General features: G+C 45.9%; 1 protein-coding gene across 2 annotated transcripts in view; it reads left to right on the top strand.

Annotated features, from left to right (window-relative positions):
* ALKBH3 (alkB homolog 3, alpha-ketoglutarate dependent dioxygenase) overlaps window positions 1-25,395 on the top strand; it is a 51,768-nt gene that overhangs the window by 12,082 nt on the left and 14,291 nt on the right. For both annotated transcript variants that reach the window (XM_034769628.1, XM_034769629.1), the window contains exons 6-8: window positions 411-514; window positions 7,898-7,986; window positions 11,094-11,303. In XM_034769628.1, coding sequence (XP_034625519.1) covers window positions 411-514; window positions 7,898-7,986; window positions 11,094-11,303 — 403 coding nt within the window. The remainder of the gene's footprint in view (window positions 1-410; window positions 515-7,897; window positions 7,987-11,093; window positions 11,304-25,395) is intronic.

The following is a 25,395-nucleotide window of genomic DNA, read 5'->3' as shown; positions in this document are numbered from 1 at the left end:
TTTATTTGCTTCAGAGTTAGCAGTAATACTTCCCAGATTTTTCTGCCTATCGATAATACAAAAATGTGTGGGGCATGAAGAGGCACTGTATACACTTGAAGGTTTTCATTTTGGCTCCATCTAAAAACTTGAAAAACATTTACATCTCTACCCCGATATAACGTGACCTGATATAACATGAATTTGTGTATAACGCGGTAAAGCAGCGCTACGGGGGGGGGACCGTGCACTCGAGCGGATCAAAGCAAGTTCGATATAACGCGGTTTCACCTATAACGCAGAAAGATTTTTTTTTTTGGCTCCTCAGGACAGCGTTATATCAGGATAGAAGTGTATTTAATAAAAACCAGGTATATGCACAGTGTACGTTTCCTGCTTCCTCTCTTCAATCTGTAACTTTTCTGCAATAGGGTTCATTTGATTCCTGGCTTCATTGACTCAAAACAAGCAGACTGGATGTTTGAACAACTGCTCCAAGAGATCCCCTGGAGGCAGAGAACTCACCTCAGGCAGGGTAAATGTGCAGTACTTAATGTAATTGCCTTGACTCCTATGTCAAAATCCTTACTCTTGCTTTCATTTCCTATCACCGTGACTGTTAGAACTCTCTTGTCTGTTCCCTCCCGAGTCTCAGTTTTCCACACTCAGGGGTGTAGAGGGTGCTGCTGCGGCTCGGTTTTTACATATCTAAAGAGGCATGTCCACATCATCCTATCCTCAAACAACTCTGTGATGCCCCATTAATTCCAGATCAAAGTGAAAATTCTTCTCCTAGAATTGCTCTGCTCTGTCCCTTCAAACATTCTCACCACTGATGTTGCTAGAGTCTTCTCTGCAGTCCCTGCTTTTTTCTCTTTCTCTCCATATATCATCTCTCATTTAAAATCTCAGCATAAATAATTCTCTTCTCCCTTGTCTATGCCTATATAATTTTCTTTTTCTGCTTTTATTCTATTTTATTTAATTATGTAAAGCATGTTGGTTGCAATTTGTTAGACTGAAGAACACAGCCTTACTTTAGACTCAGACACACTTATATGTGCAGTAAGCATGTGAAATGCCTGCTATTCCAGTTGTGTTCACTGGGAGGCACCTGTGCTATTTCTTAGCCGCTGTTACTCAGCACTGGGCATAAGGTTACAGTGTTATCTAACTGATATAGAACAGGCCCAGAGAACGCTTGTCCCAATCCTGCCAAGCAAGCCATTGGTCCCGAACAAACCTGTTCAAAGTCTGCATTTCTTTTTTGAATGCTTGTTCATGTCCATTCCATATTAGGTGTGTATGCTCGCCACATGTACCAGTGCCGGAAGTTTTTCACTCAGCAATATCTGTAGGGGACCGGCTCTGGTGCCCTCTGGAGTGGTGCCCGCATGGCGCGATATAAGGGGCACTGCTAGCTCCCCCTACCCTAAGTTCCTTCTTGCTGCCACTGACAGTGCTGGAACTTCTGCTGCTTTGGCTAGCATTTTTTCATTCTCAGTTCTTGCAAAATTTGAAAACTTGTAATATAGTTGTATATAGTTAGTAGTTCTTAGTTACCCTTAGTCGTAGTTCTCAACTCTTCGTTAGTCCTGAATGGGACTCAGCCAGGAGATGGGGCATGCCCCGGTTCCCTGGCTTTAAGCCCTGCGATCGCTGCAAACAGCCTACGCCCATCAGTGATCCACATACCAGCTGCCTAAGGTACTTAGGTGAAGGGCACATAAGTGACAAGTGCCATATCTAAACCCTTCAAACCTAGGATGAAGAAGGAGCATGGTATCCATCTGAAAGCGCTCCTGATGGAGTAGGCACTGGAGAGGGCTGGGGGGCGAGCCATGACCTGTGTCGGGCAGTTCAACACCCCCATTGGGAACTTGGGCCTCAGGTTGAGCGGTGCAGCCCATCCCATACTTCGCCTGCAACTCTGGATAGCAGTGCAGGCCCAGGCCAGCTTCAGGTTCTGTTGACGCCCGAAGCCCTTCAAGTGGCTCAGGAGATCCTGACCCTCCCGGTGCCACCCACACCGGCTCCAGCAGTACCCCAGTCTCAGGGAAAACCCGCATTGGGACCTATATGTGTGTCGCTGCCTCAGCGGCACCATTCCCCATCGAGAGGGACAGCCCGCCATCACTCGCCCGCCTGAAGCTGTCATGCCTCAGAATGGGAGAGGCAGGCTCAGCGGAGCCCTCTTTGGTCCCCTCACCGGGGGCACCGATTGAGGGACTCGAGGCACACCTCACCAGTGGAATGGCGCAGACCCTCTAAAGCACGTGCTACCCGGCAAGAACTCCAGGACCAACCCCGACTGTCTCCAAGGGCCCAGTACCAATCCTGGGACCAATCGGACACCAGAGACCACCAATCGCCGGGCCGTCTCCTCCCGTCTCCAAGAAAGAGATTGCCCTACTCAGCATGATCTCCCAGCAACTGGCCCGTAGTAGCTCCTGGTCCCATTTGGCGTCCCGGTACTGGTCAAGTAGTGTGAGGCGTGGATCACTGGGTATCCGATGCAGATCCACCGAACGCCATTGGTCCCCGAGAGTCTGACCAAGACAGTCTCGTTTGGACAGGTCAGCTTCAGGCCGCAGCGACCAGCACCAGTTGGACAAGAGCCACCACTCAGCCAATCTTGGTCAACCAGTATTGACCACTCGGCTGGTAGCTCCATCTCGGAGCAAAGTTCTCTGACTGCACGACAAGCCCCAGTATCAATGGTGCCGACTACACTATCAGCACCAAAACCTGCCCCATGGCCCCAAGAGCAGTGGCCGGTGCTATGGTACCCGTGGAACCCTTGGGGGTTCACCCAGCCTTCACAGGCTGCCCAATCAGTGTCGGGAGCCTCAGAGAGGCCGGGAGCTTCAGAATCCCATCCCCTTCCGGTGCTCGAGGCTTCAAGGATAAGACCCTGCAGGTTCAGGAGGACCCAGGGGAGCAAGCTGCTGGACCACCAATGGACGTGGAAGTTCCTGTGGCACCGGCATCGTCCTCGTCGGCGCCAGACTGGGCCCCCTCGCCCAGTTCCTCAGGATGACGCTAGGGCTCACCAGGAACTTTTGAAGAGGGTCACTTCTAACCTGGGGCTTCAGGCAGAGGAATTAGAGAGCCCGAGGACTCTTCCGTTTGATGTCCTCGGATCCCGCCAGGGTGGCCCTACCCCTTCATTAAGGGATCTCCAAAATCACTAATGCCCTGTGGCAGACCCCCACTTCCCTGACCCATCTTTAAAAGGGACATACATAAGTACTTTGTGCCAACTAAAGGGCATGAGTACTTATATTCCCACTCTGCCCCCAGTTCCCTTGTGGTTGAGGCAGTTAACCACAAGGAGAGGCAGGGATAACCCCCAAAAATAAAGACTCAAGGAGGATGGATCTTTTCGGATGTAAAGTTTATTTGTCTTCCAGTCTTCAGCTGAGAGTAGCCAACCACCAAGCCCTCCCTGGCCGATATGACTTCAATATATGGCAAGTCATGGCCAAGTTCGAAGGGTTGCTCCCCGACACTTCCAAGAAGGAGTTCCAAGCAATCATCAATGAGGGCACAATTGCAGCCAGGGCGGCCCTCCAGGCAGCATCTGATGCTGCTGCCCACACCATGGCTTCTGCTATCTCCATGCAGCGAGTCTTTTGGCTGCTTCTCTCAGGGTTGTCCCCCAAGACCCAGCAGTCATTGCAGGACCTGCCCTTCGACGGCAGGGCCCTATTTGCAGAGCAAACAGACAGCAAATTGCATGGCCTCAAGGACTCCCGCACCACCCTAAAAACCCTGGCTCTTTACACCCCAGCCCCATCGCATAAGCAGTTCAAACTACAGCAGGGCCAGGGGAGTCAGCCTCGACAGGACCAGCCCCATAAATGAGCCAAGGGTTACAAGCGCCGCCTGAGCCACCTGCCACCACCCTCTGCCCAGTCGGGCTCGACCTGTAATAAGCAGGGAGCCAAACAGTTGTTTTGAGCATGCGCCCGGGGGCGACCTACCAGACTATTCCCTGGATCCATCTTTCCCAGTGTTCTCCGACCACCTTTCCCCTTTCCTTCCAGCTTGGACTGCTATAACTTCAGACTGCTGGGTCCTCAACACAGTGGAATGGGGTCATACCTTCCAGTTCCTTTCTGTCCCCCCTTCCCACCCACCTTCCCCATCGCTCTTCAGTGACCCCTCTCATGCGAGTCTCCTCGCAGAGGAGGTAAAGGGTTTACTACAGCTGGGTGTGGTGGAACAAGTTCCTCTTGAGTACAGGAACAAGGGGTTCTATTCCTGGTACTTTTTTAATCCCAAAGGCCAAGGGCGGTCTACGGCCCATCCTGGACCTGCAAGACCTCAAAAAGTACCTACAGAAGCTAAAGTTCCACATGGTCTCTCTGGCTTTTATTATCCTCTCTCTGGATCTGGGAGACTGGTATGCCGCCCTCGACTTGGACTCATACTTTCACATAGTGAGCTTTCAAGGACACAGACTCTTCCTCCGGTTTACGGTGGGGCCCCACCACTACCAGTTTACAGTCCTCCCGGCGACAGCACCGAAAGTGTTTACCAAGTGCATGTCGATGGTAGCGGCTTACCTTAGGTGCTAGGGTATCCAGATCTACCCGTTCCTCAATGACTGGCTCATCAAGGGTGGCTCCGGGTCTCAAGTCCGAAGGGATGTTGCGGTGCTTCAAGCCACGTGCCACTCTCTGGGCCCGAACGACAAAAAGTCGACGTTCGCGCCAGTGCAGAGGATGAAGTTAATCAGAGCAGTCCTCGACTCTACCTGCACCAAGGTGTTCCTGCCGCTGGAAAGGTTCCACATGATGGTGAACCTCATACAGGAAGTCTCCGCATTCCCTCTGATTACAGCCAGGGTCTGTCTGCGCCTGCTGGGCCACATGACAGCATGCACTTACGTGGTCTGCCATGCTAGGCTCCGGATGTGTCCCCTGCAACAATGGCTGGTGACTGTCTATTTCCAGTCCCAAGACCCCCTGGAGAAGATTGTTACCATTCCCAGGCAATACTTGCCTCGCTGCAATGGCGGACCGACAAGATACCCCTGAAAGGGGTTCCATTTGACAACCCTCCTCACTCCATCGAGTTGGTGTCCGACGCCTCAGCTGGGGGCACATCTTGGCAACCTTCAGACACCGGGAATGTGGTCCCCAGAGGAGGCATGGTTACACATAAACGTCAAAGAGCTCTGAGCAGTCCAGCTGGCGTGCAGAGTCTTCTTGCCCCACCTGTCGGGCAAGGTGGTACGAGTCCTGGCAGACAACACAGTCTTGATGTTTTACATCAACAGACAAGGGGGAGCGCGCTTGTCAGCTCTCTATCAGGAGGCACTCCATCTGTGGGACTTCTGCATCAGTCATGAAATCCAACTGGAAGCTTGTCACTTTCTTGGTGTCAGGAATACACTGGCAGACCAGCTCAGCAGGGACTTCTCCTCTCACCACGAGTAGTCGCTCCATACCAAGGTAGCCTGCGTGATCTTCCAAAGGGGGGGAACTCCCCAAGTGGACTGTTCGCTACCAAACAGAACAGGAAATGTCACCAGTTCTGTTCTCAACAGGATCTGAGCAAAGCTGCCCTCTCCAATGCCTTCCTCCTGTCATGGTCAGGGAGCCTGATGTACGCGTTCCCTCCGATTCCATTCATCAGGAGGGCCCTGGCAAAGATCAAGCGAGACCAGGCACGGGTTATCATGATCACCCTGGCGTGGCCTCGCCAGAATTGGTTTCGCATGCTCATGAGCCCTGGCCCCTGCCCAGCTGACCGGACCTGCTGTCGTAGGACCACGGTCGGTTCTTACACCCCAATCTCTCGGCGTGGATGCTGCAGGGCTGAACCCGGAGGAGTGGACCTGTTCAGAAGGAGTCCAACGGGTCCTCCTGGAAAGTAGGAAGCCCTCAACTAGACTGACTTACCTGGCCAAGTGAATGAGGTTTTCCCGCTGGACATCCGAACAGGACATCTCTCCCTCGCTTTCCTCCATACAGGCTGTCCTGGACTACCTGCTCCATTTAAGGAACCAGGACCTAGCACACTTCCATTAGAGTGCATCTTGCGGCCATATCCGCTTTTCACCCGCCGATCCAAGGACAGATGGTGTTTTCCCATGACATGATGGTCAGATTCTTGAGAAGGCTGGAGAGACTCTTCCCGAGGTGCGGGCTCCCTTCCTGCAGTGGGATTTTAGTTTGGTTCTCTCTAGGCTCACTGGCCCGCCCTTTGAACTTCTGGGTTCCTGGTCCCTTTCCCATCTGTCATGGAAGGTCGTGTTCCTGGTGGCGGTGTGGTCGGCGAGAAGGGTCTTGGAAATTTAAAGTCTTGACCTCAGAACCACCATACACAGTCTTCTACAAGGATATGGTTCAGTTGCGGCCCCACCCGGCCTACTTGCCAAAGGTCGTCTCCACCTTTCATATAAACCAGGACATCTTCCTCCTGGTGTTCTGTCCCAAACCTCACAAGACCAGTGAAGAGAGGCGTCTTCATGCACTGGACATCTGAAGGGCTTTGGCTTTTTACTTAGAACATACCAAGCCTTTCCAAAAATCGACTCAACCCTTCATCGCTACAGCGGATAGGACGAAGGGTTGTCCAGTGTCCTCACAGAGGATTTCCAATTGGATTACTTTGTGCATAAGAACCTGTTACGACCTGGTGGGGGTTCCGCCACTGCTGGTTGTCAGAGCCCACTTGACGAGAGCGCAGGCATCTTCGGCGTCCTTCCTGGCATACATCCCTATCCAGGACATCTGTAGAGCCACAACATGGTTCTCTGTCCACACATTTACTGCTCATTATGCCATCACTCAGCAGGCCAGGGACGATGCTGGGTTCAGCAGAGCTGTGTTGCAATCTACATCTCCGTGAACTCCTACCCACCTCCAAGGGTGCTGCTTTGGAGTCACCTAATATGGAATGGACATGAGCAAGCACTCGAAGAAGAAAGACAGTTACCTTTTCCGTAACTAGTGTTCTTTGAGATGTGTTGCTCATGTCCATTCCACAACCTTCCCTCCTTCCCCACTGTCTGAGTTTCCGGCAAGAAGGAACTGAGAGTGGGGGGAGCCGGCGGGGCCCCTTATACCACGCCATGCGGGCGCCATTTCAGGGGGTGCCAGAGCTGGTCCCCTGCGCATACTGCTGAGGGAAAAACTTCCGGCACTGGTGCACGTGGTGAGCGCACACATCTAATATGGAATGGACATGAGCAACTCATCTCGAAGAACACCAGTACGGAAAAGGTAACGGTCTTTTATTGAGGCATACTAAAGGGAGTGCAGAATGGTAACAGTTAACTATCGAACACGTGAAGTAACCACTAAGCTAATTCTGCCACAAGATGCTGAAAGTGTTTTTATCCTGTTTTAGGATCAAACCACACAGTAGGGATATCTGGCAAAATGTACCGGTTCAGCCCAGCTGCACACAACTTACATCGTACCTCAGCAATGCTCCACCTTCCCATTGCTCCATTCTTTTCAGTAGACATTCCCTAAAACTGATGTGAATGTTTTTTGGGCAGCATTTAAACTAACAGAAAGCAAAGCAACCAGGAGCTACAGGTAAAACTTAAGGTTGGCCTCACCATCCATACCTCGCCTCAACGTGCCTACCTGTTGTAGCCCAGAAGATGAGAAATTTTGTCTGGTTCTGAGACCTCTGCAAGGCATGGACCCCACACAGAGGGACGATTAGAATTTTAGGCCTATTTCTGAATTTACTTGCTTCATTGGGTACCATTTAGACTCTTCATGGAGGGGTGAGCACTTTTTAGGGGCCACCTTTCAATTTGGGGTGAGAAGGTTATTGCTTCTTGATCATTACTTGCAAGAAGCTTCTTGACAGTCTTGCACTTTCACCTCTTCACGTCCTAGCCAGTTGATACCTGATTTGTAAAGTTTTCCTATTGTTCTTTCTTTAGATCTATCTTACAAGGAGCCCAGACTTACTTCCTGGTATGGGGAACTTCCTTACACTTACTCCAGGTTAACGATGCAGCCAAATCCTAATGTACGTACTAATTTATGATGGCTTTTTCTTTGTAGATTGCAGTAATAACTTTTTAAAAGATAGACAAACATTTGCACTATGATCTGATCTGATTCATGATATACCAAAGTTGGTCAATGGAATATATGCCTACTTTATGGAATTTCATTATTTGTGGATGTATTCAGACTTCTATAATTTATCCCTTTGATGAGGAGCCTTTTCTGGTGGTAGTGGACTAGCAATCACTACTCTTAAATTCCATTCCAAGTTCTGCTTTTGACCAAGTTCTGACCTTGGGCATGTCTCTTAACCATTCTTATGCCTCAGAGACAATATCATATTATTTATGATGATAAACTCCCTTTAAGAAACTTTAAAAATAAACACTTCTTGATTCTTCTTTAGGCAGATTCAGGCATATTCTCGCTGCGTATCTGAGTGTAATCAGATTAGTACACATGTTTAGCAAGATCAGATTGTACCGTATAATTTCCCACGTCATTTTGCTATTTATGAAGGGTCAGAAATCTTGTTAAGTGACTTGTTGACTTTTTGTTCATGCTCAGTCACACTCTGTCAACCTGTTGTCCATTTGGACTGTCTCCGGACGTTTCTTTGTTTGGCATTTCCATGGCAATAGATTCCCATGTTTTAAGCCATAAATTAAGAATAACTAGTGAGAACTAGGTTACATGAGAAAGTACTTCTGTCGAGTCCCAGATATCTTCACTGCTGCCAAGGAAAGATACGTCCCAACCAAGCAGAATTTGAGGGAAATTGGATTTTGCACACAGTGCTTGAGTAAACAATCTGAGATGGAAGGGTCTGGCAGTCATGATAATGCTTTAGTAAAGGCTGTGTAATTTAGAATGGAAAAATACAGACAGCCCATGGATTGGGATGTATTCAGTTACATAGTGTTTTATTTAAATGTTTTTCTAGAAAGAGGTGGTGGAGTCTGGATGGCTTTGGAGGTTGGCATTGCCATATGGAGCCTTTCACCTGCAGATTGGTTGTTCAAATCCAGCTCAGAATAGCTAAGCAGTGAAAGCTATTACCAGTTGGTGCGGGGTTAGTATGAGGTTAGAGATGAGGCAAGGTGGTGGGTTAGTATGAAGAAAACTTGCCTACCACTGTGTGTGATGTACTTCTTCTATGGAAAGGCAAAGACCCTCAGTCTTCAGGACTGTCAGTCTGATTATCTCTCTCTCGCGCTCTCTCTCTCTCTCTCCCCTCCCCTTTTCTGACTCCTTTGCAGCTGGGAATTTCCCTGGTGTGAAGGAATCCCCATGTGGCATAAAGTCTGCATAGCTCTAGCGATCCCTGCCTGGCAGAACGGGACCATTACCACCAGTGTATCTTAAAGCAACCTCAGGATTCAGGTAGAGGGATAGAGGTTTAGAGCATAGCTTAGCCACACCCCAGTATCAGACCCTGAAAGTTTGATTTGTAGCAGAAGCATCACCCCTCACTTTTTTTTTTTTTAAAGAAGTGTGGGGATAATAGGAACTTGAAACCCTCCCAAGTGCAATAAGTGCTTATGGTTGTGTGAATCATGATATTAGAAAAATGTTTCCTTGTAAGCAGTGAAATATTTGGTAACCTGGTAACCTTTCATAACAAGAGGACTTCAGTTACTGCTCATTTACAGTGGAGTTCCTATTGAATCACACATTCGCATCTACATTTCTATCTGATGAGGTTGCCAGTAGGAATATTGTCAGAGTGGAAATCAAAGAAATCCAGTAATGATCAGGCAGTTACTAAAAAGTGGTGCTGGTAATTCCTCGTAAGCCCTTCCCTGTCAGTTCATTTCATATTCCTCACAAACTGTGTAATCCTGGAGATCCAATGGTTTTCTCTTCAGGCAGCCCACTTGTTAAATGTGACACTTCAATGCAATAATCTCCCTGAACTACAAGCTATTTTCATAGATAATCATTCACATGGCACCTAGGTATTGAGCTGGTGACTGAACTAGAAATACGTAGGCTAGATAAGAATGTTGTGATTAGGTTCTAATGCCAGAGCCAGTAGACAAACGGACCCTGGGTGAACATGGAGGAGACTGGGAGCTGAGTCTCCTGGGTTCTATTCTGTCCTCTGCCACTGACTTGCTGGGCAACCTTGAATAAATCCCTTAACCCCATGTGCCTCAGTGTTTCCACTTATATAATGGGGTAATGATTCTGACATATCTCACATTGGGGCTAGAAACTTAAATACTGGCTAAAAGCACTATGAGATCCTCAAATGAAAGGCATGATATAAATGTGTAAAATCATTATTAAATACCCATGATGCATTGGAAGCAATTACAATAGAATCTGTAGAATTGCTATAGAGACTGGGCACAGAAATATGTTAACAATACAATGGCTGTAGTTCATGGAGCTTGAGATCCAGTTATGTCTTGAATCACTTTCTAGCATAAACTGTTAGAACATTAAAATCAAAACACAGAAGGTGAGCTGGACTCATTAAGCAGTACTATTAGGGCAAGGAATGCAGGGACACAGAGTGGCAATGTTATGCCAGCACTCACCATGTATTCCTGGTGAACAACTCCAGGCTTCATGTGCCAGTTAGCCACTGGTTCCAGAAGGGCTGACTTCCTCATGAGTTGCAAAACTGAGGTCTTGACCATTTGTGGTCATAGAAGATTGCCGTTCAGTGTTCTTTAGTCATCATCTCAGTTAGCAGCCATAATGTTTATCCCTGGGCCCCTTAAGCAGATTTCATTCTCATAGTTAACCAGGAGGGCTGGAACAGCCACAAGGCTATGAAAGGCCAGATAGCCATGCGAGGCAGAATGGCAGCATGGCCTTGGTGATGAAATAGCAATGACTCAGTGCTAACATGACCACACAGAGCAGAAGGGCTGCACTTCTGCTGCACTGGAAGCATGTACTAACTGTTTAGGAGAGGCATAGGGTCAGTTGGCTTCACGTTTATTATGCAAAAATATTGTGGGCCTTGTACCCCTTCTAATCCCAGTGATTTTGCCTTTGCTTCGCCTCTCTGATACGCTGAAACTTTTCCCCTTCTGTACTGGCACTTTCTCCAGTGCATCTACCTCACCTCCTGCTCTTCTCCCTATGACCACTTTGCTGTGCTGATTGCAGTGGCATCCTCTGCTGATCATGCTGAAGGAGCACATCGAAAAGGCCACCGGTCACGCTTTCAACTCTCTGCTCTGCAATCTGTACCGAAACGAGAAGGACAGTGTCGACTGGCACAGTGATGATGAGCCATCATTGGGGAGAAACCCTGTCATTGCTTCGCTCAGCCTTGGTGCCACCCGAATCTTTGAGATGAGGAAGAAACCCCCACCTGTGAGTGTTTTCTTACTCTCCCCCTCATTCTCATTTTCTCAAGTCTTGGGATCTAGATAGCAGTGTGAGGTTCCCATCACTAGTAATACTACATTACTGTGAAATGCAAGATCCCCAAAAGGGGAGGACACTGTATCTGCTTTCCAATGTATTATGTCCCACTCAAAATGACTCCAAAACACACCATAAACTGTACACAGTAAATACATGAATCACTTCACCTATCTCTGAAATGCGGCCATTCTGAATTGGAATGAAACAGTTGTTTAACAATGCACAGGAACATCTCACTACAGTGAAATTACATTTTGAGGATTCCTGCAGTGATGGTAAAGACCTTCCAAGTTAGCTAGAGCAGTGGTTCTCAACCTTTCCAGTCTAGTGTACCCCTTTCAGGAGTCTGATTTGTCTTGTGTACCCCAAGTTTCACCTTACTTAAAAAATACTTGCTTACAAAAATCAGACATAAAAATACATAAGTGTCACAGCCCACTATTACTGAAAAATTGGTTACTTTCTCATTTTTACCATATAATTATAAAATAAATCAAATGGAATATAAATATTGTACTTACATTTCAGGTATAGTATATAGAGCAGTGTAAACAAGTCATTGTATGAAATTTTAGTTTGTAACGTTGCTAGTGCTTTTTATGTATCCTGCTGTAAAAGTAGGCAAACATCTGGATGAATTGATGTACCCTCTGGAAGACCTCTGCATACCCCCAGGGGTACATGTACCCCTGGTTGAGAACCACTGAGCTAGAGCAATGTCAGGAGACGCCCCTGCAAGAAGTGGGCACATAAAATTAGAAGGGGGTTCTTGCAGGGTGTAAACACGCAGACTTACTGAACTACTGTTTTTGTCACCAGTTAAGTGATGCCTAACTATAAGGTATGTGGGGTAAAGAGCAGCTCCAGTGGATGTCCAGTACATAAAAAGACCTCTTACCAATGGCCACTCCCTGGCTCAGGTGCATGAGTGAGTAGTGAGAGATAATGGGTGGGGGCAAGAAGGAGGAGAGCAATTTAATTTCTTTCTCTGTGATGCCAAACTGCCTCATCATACCTCTCAAATTAAGCAGAGTCTGAGCCAGGCCATTACTTGGGTGGGCATCTCCTTGGACTCCCCGTGATTCTGCAGGAAATGGTATTGATGATTAAGTAGGTAACACTCTCCCTTCTGAGTCAAGGCTGACCCAGCTGTGTTGGGAATGCTGTGCTTTCAGAAGGGCTAACTTCCTCATGAGTTGCAAACCTGAGCTCTTGACCATTTGTGGTCATAGAAGATTCCCTGGTAAAAGTAACGAATCAGTCCAGTATCCTGAGCTGACTGTATTTGGGCTTTGGGCAGTTATATTCTGCCGCCTTCTTCCTCCCTGTCTCTCCTAAACTGTTATGTGCTATTATTGTGTAATGTTAAATTGCTTCTGTATTTCAGTGGTGGGTGGAGTGGTTTTATATAGTTTGCAAGCACTTTGGGATGGAAGTTGCTGTCTTGTATGTTGCTGTTGGCTTTGAATACATTGATACAAAAAGCAATGTAGAAAACTACTAAACTATCAGGAAAAACCTCTTCATATAATAAGTACAGGGGCTATTAAAAGCTGCACTTTGGTAGTCTGCATGGACAATTTTGTTGCAAGCAGTCAAGTTCACAACTGGATTCTGCTTGGGAGGAGTAAATTACGAGTCACATTTCATACACCTCTACCCCGATATAACGCAACCTGATATAACACGAATTCTGATATAACACAGTAAAGCAGTGCTCGGGTGGGCGGGGCTGCGCACTCTGGCGGATCAAAGCAAGTTTGATATAACACGGTAAGATTTTTTTTGGCTCCCGAGGACAGCGTTCTATCGAGGTAGAGGTGTACTAATTTTCCCCACTCCTCTCTCCCTCAGTTCAGTATTTCTCTGATTCCAAAACAGGGGAGTCACACGCACCAGTGGCCATATTAGTGTGTAATGTTCTGATTACAGGTGAAGTCAACAAGAGACTCCTTTGGGAGCTTTAGTTGGTGGCAGGATTGACTAGATGCAGGGAATATTTCTTTTGGGAGGGTCAGGGTTTAGTGAAGTTCACTGTAATTCAGTGTGAACAGTGCAGTTTTCCCTTAGGACTTGAAAGAAGCATACTAAATGTACATAGCCTCTGGGGAAGCTTTCTATTCATTCTCAGCTTCTGGAAATTTGTTCACTATGGGGAAAGGAGAGAATCACGCCCACTCCATACAAGTTTGACTGTTGCCTTTAACTTGATAGAACAATTTCTTATACAATGCAGCGTGGAGCAAAGTATGATTTCTCTAATAGAGAGATCCCTGAGGGCCACTCATTCCTTTCCTCAATATTCCTATCCCAAGGCTCCTGAATCTTAGTTTGTAAAGAAAGAGTATTCCTTTGCTTTGAAAGTGTGACATTCCTGGCAACATCAGTTGCTGGAAACATACTGGAACTGTTTACATCTTAGAAGCAGATCACAGTATCTTCCTAACACCCTCTGCTTTTTCTGCTCCTTGTCAATATGTCTCCATGAGATTTGCTATGGAGCTTTTCTGGCATGGTGATGATCTATTGGGGCTAGGGATTTTGAGTGGTATCAAGTTTGGCTGTGTTCTCAGAGGGGTTGGAGCCGGAATATAAACGTTGTAATAGGAGAGCATTCTTCTCTGTCTCTCTCGATTATAGTATTTGCATCAGTGAATGCTAGAGTTAATATTGCAAAGGAATCTTCACTATAACGCCTTAGTTTCATTTAGGCATAGCTTTCCATATTTGATCTCCGCTTAAACATCTGTACTCTTGGAAAATTTCAGAGAAATTCAGTTCAGCTGGTTTGTGTATGAAACAAAGACATGTTTCCAGCTGTAAAAAGAAAAGTTTGGGTTACTTTAATTTGCATTCAGATAACTGAAAAACAGTGTAAAGGTGTAAGTCAACCTCTGCTAGAGAAATAAAATCAAGTCAAGTTAGGAGGAGGAAGATTTGGGGGGTTTTTAAAGTAAGACGTGCAGTAGGAAAACTTCCTTTTTGTTCATTTGGGGTTAAGGAGGATCCCATGAATGGCAAAGCACTGTAACCTGCTGGGCCTACTCTGCCTCTCGAGAGCAGGTCTTGTGTCAGAATATGTTCTTCGCAAGCAGAGGAGAATGTGTTGTGGGAGGCTGTCAGGGATCCTCCTCAGCCTGGTGGTATTGTGCAAGTTGTGCACCTGTGGGTGAACACTTTTCACAAAGGGATCACTCCATATCTGACCTGTCAGTCCTCATCCTCAAAGGAATCACCTGCACCACATCTTTAAAAGTTGAGCATGAGAACTTAAATTCCTAATTCTGCTAGACACTGAGTTAAGTCGATTTAAGTTATGTTGACAACCATATGCCGCTTTAATTACATCGGGTTGTGCAGATCCACACAATGTGGCGGAGCGCATCCACAGTCGGTGCTCTTGCATCGACAGAACGTTGCATTGTGGATTGCTATCCCATTGTGCAGCTTGCCACCCTCTGCCACTGGGAGATCTGAGGATGGATCTCAGTGCATGATGGGGGCATGTTCGCCATCCCATGATGCAGTTCTTTCCATCCTATCATTCCATGGGCTACCAACTTCGTTTTTTGCCTTTTTTGAACAACCCTGGTAAACTGTGTGCCCGCCATCTCTGCCTGAAAGCATGGATCCTGAACTGCTGACCAGTCTGGTGGTGAGCATTATGAACAGTGTGGCTGGTCCTGCAGTATTACATGAGCTGGAAAACGGAAAGTGAATCTGTGGTGCCTGCCCTGCTATGTGCAATGGAAAGAAACAATTCATGATTGCTTCTGGCATTCACGGAGCAGCTGCACATGGTGGACCGTCTGTACTGGGCTTGGGAAACAAGCACTGAATAATGGGATCACATCGTGATGCAGATATGGGATGACGAGTAGTGGCTGCAGAACTTTCAGATGCCAAAGCCACTGTCCTTGAACTCTGTGTGGAGTTCACCCCTGTCCTGTGGTGCAAAGACACCAGAATGAGAGCCACCCTCTCAGTGGAAAAGCGAGTAGCAATCGCTGTGTGGAAGCTTGCAAATCCAGACTGCTACTGGTCAGTCTCGAATCAGTTTTGAGTTGGAAGGTCCACTGTGGGGGTTGCAGTGATACAAATGTGCAGGGCATTAATCGCCTCCTGTTACGAAGGACTGTGACTCTGGGTAACATGCAGGAAATAATCGATGGCTTCGCAGCAATGGGATTCCCTAACTTCAGCGGGGCGATATCCCAATTTTGACCCCAGCCATTTTGTGACAGAGTACATCAATGGAAAGGGCTACTTCTCCATGGTCTTGCAGGTGCTGGTGGCTCACTGGGGCCATTTCACTGACATCAATGTGGGTTGACCAAGGAAAGTTCATAACACACACACCTTTATAAACACTCGACTGTATAGAAAGCTGCACGCTGGGACTTTTTCCAGACTAGAAGATTCCAATGGGGGATGTGGAAATGCCCATAGTAATCCTTGGAGACCCTTCCTACCCCTTGCTTCTGTGGCTCATGAAGCCTTACACTGGGAACCTAGACAGCAACAAGGAGCATTTCAATACAGGCCCAGGAGGTGCCGAATGACCATTGAATGTGCCTGTAGCTGATTACAAGGTCGGTGGCACTGCCTTTTTGGCAGTTTAGACTTCAATGAGGCAAATATTCTGATGGTCATAGCAGCTTGCTGTGCTCTGCATAATGTTTGCGAAGTGAAGAGGGCAAAGTTTCCCTAGGGGTGGAGCTCTGAGGTGGATCGGCTGGCTGCAGATTTTGAGCAGCCAAATACCAGAGCAATTAGAGGAGCTCAACCAAGTGGCTGTTAGAATCAGGGAGGCTCTGAAGGAGCATTTTGACAATGAGCACCAGTAATGTGTCTTTATGTGATGTATTCGGTCAGGCAGTGTTTACTTGCCGCCTTAAATGGCCCCTGTAATGCTTGCTTTCTGAGCCTTTAATGGAAGGGAGCCTATCCTGCCTATAGCCACTTTGAATTTTAGCAGCAACTACCATGTGCATGCCACAAATCCTAGACTTTAATAAAAGGATAAAACACTTTTTTTTTTTTTTCTTTTTGAAAACTGGAGATGGCAATGAGGAGCAGTCTCTTGGTTCAAGCTCTAACAGCTGTGTGTGTAACTCCAGCTTTCATCACGAAACCAGTCTCTAGGGGTGGATTGCAAAGAGTGCTGTGATGGAACGGGAAAATGCAAGAAATGTGTTGGGGGAGTTTGGGGAGGGCATGGAATGCCATTCTGCTTTGGCTGCAGGGGGAGTCATGCATAGATGTGCTCAGACTGCAGCAGTATGAGGGACTTGAGCATCTCTCTCTGTCCCTCCCAGTAGCTTTATCATCTGCTCCTGTCCATATCTCCTTTCCAGGCTATCTAGCCTGAGTTTTTCATTAATTGTCTCCTCCCACGCTCTTGTTTCGCTGTGTGCTGCATGTGTTGACTGCAGCACTACTCTAAAAATCTCCTTCTTGTGGTTTGCCTCCTTATCTGACAGAAGCACTGTGCCAGTGTGTAGGGGTTGGTTCTCAAGGGCACATTTTCAGAAGCTAAAGAAACAGTGAATAGAGAGGTGTTGAGTGTGCACTCAAAGCCATTGATCACAAAAGTAACATACACCTCTTTCTCACTGTCCCTTCGCTAGCACACAGCTCAGTGAGAGTCCCAAATATGGTGTGTTTGTTGGGGGGTGGAGGTTGGGAATGGGCAAAGAGGGACAAAGGGTCTGAGTGGTTTGCAAAGTACTCACTGTACATACTGTACTCACCTGGGGAGAGTATTATGAATATTGGCACCCTTTTTCACAGGCTGGAGTAATCGAACCTGATATCTCACTCCTGAGGGTAACCCAGGATGCAAGGGTGCAGCTCCTGCATGCATGCGGCTTCAGACTGGGTCTGTATGCTGCTCACCTGCCTGTCGCTTTGGTCCCTGCAGTAATAATTGCCAGTTGGTGCGGCAAAGTTTCCTATAGCGAGGGCAGAAACAAGGCAGCTCTGCCAAGGAATCTTTGGCAGAGGATTGCAGAGTATCTACACAAAAGTGTCCTAGAGATCTCTATGGAGGATTCCCCGGGACATCCCAGTGTAAATTAACAAACTTTTCTGCCGGGCCCCCACTATGTAGCTGCATAGGCTCTGTTGTTAATTTCTATCCCTTATCCCTCCTTTACCATATAACAAAATAAATGAGACCTCAGTCTCCTATCACTGTGCAATATCAAAGCAAAATGCCTGCTTACCAGCGCTTGCCTTTCCTACTTCATGAGTGCCGGAGCCAAAGTGTTGGGACTGGCTAGACACCTCCAGAGTCAAAAATAGGCCTGGGGTTGCCACACCATCAATGACCTTGTCACATGTCCCACATCCTCCTCCAATTCCACTTTCTCATCCACCACTTTGTCCTCGGGGTTGACTCCGCTGGCTGCTGCTTCCAGTTGCCCCAAAGTATCCATGGGGATCTTGGCGATGGGGTCACTGCTAAGGATGGCGTGCAGCTCCTCATAGACACAGCATGTCTTCAGCCATCACTCTGGTGCAGAGCTGGCATCCCTTGCCTTCTGGTACCCCTGCCTCAGCTCCTTGATCTTAGCATAGCATTGTTGCCTGTCGCTTTCATGTCCCTTCTCCTGCATGCCATGAGCAATCTGCCCATAGATATCAAAGTTCCTACAGCTTGAGCGAAGCTGTGACTGCGCAGCCTTCTCGCCCCACAGACCCAGCAGATCCAACAGCTCCCGTGTATTCCATGTGAGAATTTCTCTTGCGGAAAGCTCACGTGGTCAGGTGGAAAGATGGTATGTGAACAGTCCATGCCAGGTAAGCAAGAAGACGAATTTCAAAAATGCACAGGCCTTTAAGCAGGGAAGAGGGGCATGCCTGTGTACCTGCAAGGCAGCGGAGTTCAAACTGCTGACCAGAGCGGTCGTGATGGGCATTGTGGGACACATCCTGGAGGCCAATTAGGGTGACAAAAGCAAAAACGCGGTCTACACTGGGGGGCATCGCAAAAAGCTCTATGTGGCTTGTCGAGGCGATTTTATTTTGTCGGCATAGCAGGGGAGTTAAATCAGTGGGAGGAGCATTGTTGTGGGTACACCTCCACTGCTTTATCGATGAAAGCTGATGCAAACCATGGTCTCAAAAGGGCAACTGGTACTATGGCTCACAATTGATACTATTGCTAATCCTTCTTTGTCTGTAAAGTTTGCAAATCTTTGACAGCAAAGGTGTTAATTGCCCACTTCATTTTAAGTGATTTCTTACAACCTGTGTTAACCCCTTATGCTTAACAATCGGTCCCACCTTGTGTTTAGTTGTGACATTCTAGTTACCTTTTCCAGACCTGAAGAAGAGCTCTGTGAAGCTTGAAAGTTTTTCTTATACCAACAGAAGTTCATCCAATAAAAGATAGTATCGCGCCTACCTTGTCTCTTCCATTAAAATGGCAGCCTCATCTGCTATGATAACATCTACTATAGAGGAGAAATAGACCTGTTCAAAGAGTAGTTCATGCACTAAAATTATTCATTATATAGGTATAATGTTTGTTATATGTTTACTACATATGTCTGTGGTTTTATATTGTCTAAGCTAGACAGGTGACGCCTTTTAAAATTCTTTCTCTAGTTCTATTTTGCATTTAATGGAGATGTCTTTTGGAGGCTCTTGGGTTGGCTAAACAGGAAGTACTCAATAGAATGTTCTAAAGTGTAATCCCCAGACCCAAGATAACCTTTGAATGAGTTTCTGTAAACAGTATCATGTGCCTGAATGGTAATCAAGTTTAACATCTTATACAGCACATGATGCATATTCTTTTCAAATTCTAAAAGCTGTGATATTTTGACTAGCTTTGCAATTTCCCTTTGAGCTTCCTCTGACGCCAGAAGCTCAGTCGAGCAAGAATTGCAGGAGTCTGATGGAAATTATAGCCTTTCAAAATGTACCATCAAGACGTGATTGTCATATTTTAATGTGCTATCCCTATTTTCTTGTAAAGATATAAACTTGACTTTAGGCATTTGGAGTCTGATTGCTGCTCTGTACACAAAAAAGTTACGGGTCAGTGAACATAGTTTAGGAAGGGGAAGGAGAATTCAGATTAATAGTTGTCACAGGCTTTCAAGCTATCTAGTTTATCATCTGCTAGTATTAGAACTTCAGGTTATCCAGAGTTAATCCTGAAGCCCTTCCGAGGGGTGGATAAATAAATAAATCACTTCCCTCCAAAAATCAAATATCCAAGTGTTCTGTAGGTGCTTATATTTTTGAGCTGAGCTTCTACTGAAGGGGTATTAGGAGATTCTAGTAATTTATTATTTGGTTCAGGGATTTCAAAGCCCAATGTGCCTCTTTATATTTTGCTTCCTGATTTTTGCGTCCAAAATAGGGCTGTCAGAATGGAAGGTAATACAGATGTTAACCTCGTGTCCTGGTTATTGGAACTTAGATTATGTTCTGCCAACCTGAAATTCCACCTCCATTTTCAATTGGATAGTCTCCTGTTCATGCTTTAACTCATGTAATGTTTCTGTGCTTCGAGAAACTGCTACTGGATTTCATAAGAACGTAAAAATGGCCATATTGGGTCAGACCAATGGTCCATCTAGCCCAGTATCCTGTCTTCCAACAATGGCCAATGCCAGTTGCCCCAGAGGGAATGAACAGAACAGGTAATCATCAAGTGATCCATTTCCTGTCGCCCATTCCCAGCTTCTGGCAAACAGAGGCTAGGGACACTTCAGAGCATGGCTTTGCATCTCTGCCCATCCTGACTAATAGCCATTGATGGACCTATCCTCCATGAACTTATCTAGTTCTTTTTTGAACTCTGTAATAGCCTTGGCCTTCACAACATCCCCTGGCAATGAGTTCCACAGGTTGACTGTGTGGTATGTGAAGAAATACTTCCTTTTGTTTGTTTTAAACCTTCTGCCTATTAATTTCATTTGGTGACCCCTAGTTCTTGTGTTATCAGAATGAGTAAATAACACTTCCTTATTTACTTTCTCCAAACCAGTCATGATTTTATAGACTTCAATATCCCCCTTTAGTCGTCTCTTTTCCAAGCTGAAAAGTCCCAGTCTTACTAATCTCTCCTCATACGGCAACCATTCCATACCCTTAAATCATTTTTGTTGCCCTTTTCCAATTCCAATATCTTTTTTTGAGATGGGGCAACCAGATCTGCACACACAATTCAAGATATGGGCATGCCATGGATTTATATAGAGGCAATACGATATTTTCTGTCTTATTATCTATCTCTTTCCTAATGATTCCCAACATTCTGTTAGCCTTTTTTTGACTGTCGCTGCACATTGAGTGGATGTTTTCAGAGAACTATCCACAGTGACTCCAAGATCCTGTTTTTGAGTGGTAACAGCTAAATTAGACCCCATCATTTTATATGTATAGTTGGGATTACGTTTTCCAATGTGCATTACTTTGCATTTATCAACATTGAATTTTATCTGCCATTTTGTTGCTCATTCACCCAGTTCTGTGCGGTCCCTTTGTAATTCTTCATGGTCTGCTTTGGACTTAACTATCTTGAGCAGTTTTGTATCATCTGCAAATGCTGCCACTTCTGAGGTGGCTTCATTTCACTTTTGGGTGAAGTAATATTTGTGTGTACTCTGTATAAATGGCTTTGGAACCCTTTGGGATGAAAGGTGCCATGTAAATACATTATGGTACATGGCATATTAAGGTAGAGACTTGCCTTGATAGAGGGAAAAAATAAAAGCAGCCCCTCTCTGTTGCGCGCGCGCACACACACAACGTGAGGGCTGCAAAACAGTGTAAGCTACTGAGATGGTAAAATAGTGCTGCTGAAAGGTGCTAGATTGCTAGCCCAAGTTTTCATTAACTTAACAGATACAACATAATTAGTAGCAGTGCAAGTGTTTCCCATGCTGCTCCACCGGTGTGTCTCAAATCATTAGGAGGTAGTGGCTTAGCCTCTGATGCATTCAGTGTTTACCTCTCTTCTGAGACAGCTGTCAAGGACACCAATGATCTAAAAAGTGATTTATTGTGAAGTTGACATTTGTCAGCTAGAAACTGGGACCCTTCAGTTCTTTTCATATGGGCCACTGAAGAACTGTCACATGGTGACATGTTCCTAGAGTCATAGAGTTTTAAGGACAAAAGGCACTACTAACTCATGTAGTCTTATCACCTGCATATCACAGGCCTCCAACACCACTCAGAACCCGCACACAAAACTCAGCAACTGAAAATAATCAAAGTATAATAGTCCACAGACAACTAGACTGCTTTGAGCCATAGGCAGACAGTTTTAAGAACCAAGGCACACCAGTGCCCGAGGTCTCAGCAATGGCAAGGAAATAATTGAGAATCCTGGCAAGTGACCTGTACCCATATGCTACGTAGGAAGGTGAAACCCACCCCAAGGTAACTGCCAATCTGACCTGGGGGAGAATTTCTTCCAGAGTCTAAGGCTTGGTCTACACTAAACCCCCAAATCGAACTAAGGTACGCAACTTCAGCTACGTGAATAACATAGCTGAAGTTCGAAGTACCTTAGTTCGAACTTACCTCAGTCCACACGCGGCAGGCAGGCTCCCCCGTCGACTCCGTGGTACTCCTCTCGTCTAGCTGGAGTACCGCAGTCAACGGCGAGCACTTCCTGGTTCGACTTATCGCGTCCAGACAAGACGCGATAAGTCGAACCCAGAACTTCGATTGCCAGCCGCCGAATTAGCGGCTGGGTGTAGACATACCCTAAGGGCTGCTGAGCCTTGCCCTTTACCCTCACAAGTGACACCATCATATAGTTGCACTTATAAACTTGTCCAGCTCTCTTAAAATTAAGTTGTTTGACCCTGGAACTCCTATTGGGAGGGTATTCCACAATCTCACCCCTCTGATAGTTAGAAATCTTCTAATTTCCAGCCTGAATTTGTTCATGGCCAGTTTATATCCATTTGTTTTTGTGCCAATGTTCTCCTTTACCCTAAATAGCTCTTCACACTCCATGGTATTTAGCCCCTGGTGTATTTATAGAGACTAATCATATCCCCACTCAGTCTTCTTTCCGCTAAATAAGCTAAGTTCTTCCAGTCTCTCCTCATAAGATAGGCCCTCCATTCCCCTGATCATCTTAGTAGCTCTTCTCTGCATCTGTTCCAGTTTGAATTCATCTTTCTTTAGCATGGGTGATCAGAATTGTACACGCTATTCCAGATGAGGTCTTACCTTGTGCCCTGTCCAGTGGCATTAATGCTTCTCTATCTATACTGGTAGTGCCTTGCCTGATACTTCCTAGGATCACATACGCCTTTTTCACAGTTACATCACATTGGTGGCTCATCATCCTGAGATCAACCCACATACCCAGGTCTTTCTCCTCCTGTCATTTCCAGCTGATGAGCGCTTAGGTTGTAGCAGATTCTTATTAGATCCTATGTACGTGATCGTGAACTAGGTACTCTTGAATTACATCCTGTTTCTGTACTCCAGTCTTAAGTCATCCAGATCTTTCCATATAATATTTCGATCCTCCTCTGTATTGATGATTCATCCCAACTTGGTGGTATCAGCAAATTTCGTTAGCGCACTCCTACTTTTTGTGCCAAAGTCATTAATAAAGATAATGGGTAAGATTGGTCCCAAGACTGATCCTTGAGGAATTCCACTAGTAATTTCCTTCCAGTCCAGTAGTTCCCCTTTCAGCACTACTCATTGCCTTTTGCTCTTTAGCTGTTTCCTTATCCACATTACATTTCTTATACTGAGTACCATCTTCCTTAATGTAACTAATGGTTTCCCATGTGGTACCATGTCAAACATTACTGAAGTTCAGGTACAATAAATCTTTCCTTATCTAAAAAAGTTATTTTCTCAGAAAGAAATTGAGTTAATATGGCATGATCTGTCTGATAAATCCATGTTGCATTACATCCCCTTTACCACTTACCTCCATGAATTATTCTTTCCTTCACAATTTAGTTTTCTCTCTGACAAGAAATTAAAAGTAGAGTAGATGCAAGTAGTATTCTTTGTTTGTTTTCCCTCATTTGCTGGAGGGCAAACGCGTTTGCCCACTTATGGCTCTCCCTCCAGCGGAAGCTGTACTGTGTGAACAGTGTCAGTTATGTAATAGACTGAAGAGGAGTTTGATTTCTGCTAATACAAGAGTGAACTCTGTGGGGAGGGAAGACTATCTCATTCAGATTCTACCCAGTGCTCATAATTTTAAAAAAAAAAGGGGGGGGGTGCATTTCGGAACCAAATTTCCCATCAGGACTGTTACGGGGGCTTGGCATGGAAACAAATTTTGTTTTAGCCCTGACTACGTTTTCAGGATCTTTTAAAAAAATTCTGTGTTGCTTTCCATTGGTTTAGAAATGGGACAGTTTTGTGGCTTTGTGTGTGATGCTTTGTCTCTGCCTTGAAGCCTCTGTGTCCTGCTTGGCAATACGAAGACCATTGTGACGTGAACTAGCCACTTTTGTCTTCTAGTTGTAGGTCCAATAATTTGAAGAAACCGCCCTTGCCACTGTCCTTTTTTTTTTTTCTTCTTTTTTTTTCTGTTGCAGTTTCTCCCTGCACAGAGACAGCAAGTGAGTGCTTTGTTTTGGAATCCGTGCCCACCCTGTGATTTAAGACAGCACATACTGCTGCATGAATTAATATGTTCAGCTCACTCCCCATACCAAACCCATAACCTCTTCAGTCCTTGCTTTTGTATTTCTTGATTGTGTGTCTCGTTTGGATACATCTTTCTGACACATGCTTATCTAATCAAGCTCCCCCTGAAATTGATCATAAATCTTAATGAAAAGGGTTAAAGGACTTCCTGGAGGGTGTTTCACTGAGGGTTTACCAGGCTCCCCTGCCCCCTCAGAGCTGTCTTGCTGCAGAGAGCCTTCAGTGTGCTATAAGGATTATTCTGGTGCAGTTACCCTGCTAACTGCAACGTGAGCTGTGAAGGGAACTACAAAAGCCAGTTGGCAGACTATATCTCAGTCTGTAACCAAGGAAACTGATGGCTGGGGTGTGCGTGATGTGTGCGTATGTTAGATAATTGCAGAACGTTCGTGATGTTCTGAAAGTGTTGATACCAAAACTTTGTTTTTATAACAAACAAGCTTCGAGTGAGATATTAAAGCAAGGTCCTTCCAGTATATGTGTGAGTGGTGTCCTGACTAAAGTTAAAGATCTCATAGTTCTCTTTGGAAAGAGCAGAGGAATTAACCCCTGGTGTCCTGACTACCACAGATTGATGTAATAGCAGGAGGAGCCTGGAACTGTCAGAGTAGAATAAGAGAGAAAATAAGTGTAATTGACAGTGGGGAAAATAAATTTTTCAGATGGGATTTGAAAGGGGATAGTCAATATAGAGGAGAGATGCAGGAAATGATGTTCCAAGATGCCAAGAGCTGCAGAGGAAAAGGCTTCTTGCACCAGTATTGGCAAGACTTAGGACAGAGAGGAGGTTGTGGCAGCTGGGGAAAGGAGAGAGGAAGAGAGAAACCCTCCTCGAGGCATGATACTTGTTCATGGGCATACTAGACATGACTAGATAGGCAGTCTGTGAGGTCAGCTGGAGAAGGACTATGAAGACGTTTTTAAATGTAGGTCATTTTAACTGTATCCTGAAGCGAATGGGACACCAGTGGAGTTATGTGAGGATGGGATGATGTGATTGTATGGGTGAGAGGGCAAAGAGCAGTATTCTGCAGGAGTCTGCAGAACTGGGGAGGCTGTAGAGAAGGAAACCCCAATAGTGAAGGCAATGAGGAGTTCAGCAGACATGGTGTTGAGGCAATGGAGTACCTGGGCAGTATTGCAGAGCTGATGATAGATCAACGAACTTGAGTGTAGAAGCGAAGTCAAAGGTCAAGGTCGATGCCAAAACTCTTGATAGTGAAGCCAAATAGGAGATCTGAGTTGAGTGTTAAAAATAGAGGAATTGGAGATGTTTGAGATAACCATAACCTTTGGCAAAATGAGTAAGGCTACGATTCTGTCACAGAGGTTATGGATTCTGTGATTTCTCCAGGACCTCCATGACTACTTC

The sequence above is a fragment of the Trachemys scripta genome, chromosome 4 (assembly GCF_013100865.1).
Source record: "Trachemys scripta elegans isolate TJP31775 chromosome 4, CAS_Tse_1.0, whole genome shotgun sequence".
In the NCBI taxonomy this organism is placed as follows: domain Eukaryota; kingdom Metazoa; phylum Chordata; order Testudines; family Emydidae; genus Trachemys; species Trachemys scripta.
Note: the sequence above shows the minus strand (reverse complement) of the source record. Positions and strands in the feature narration are given on the sequence as shown.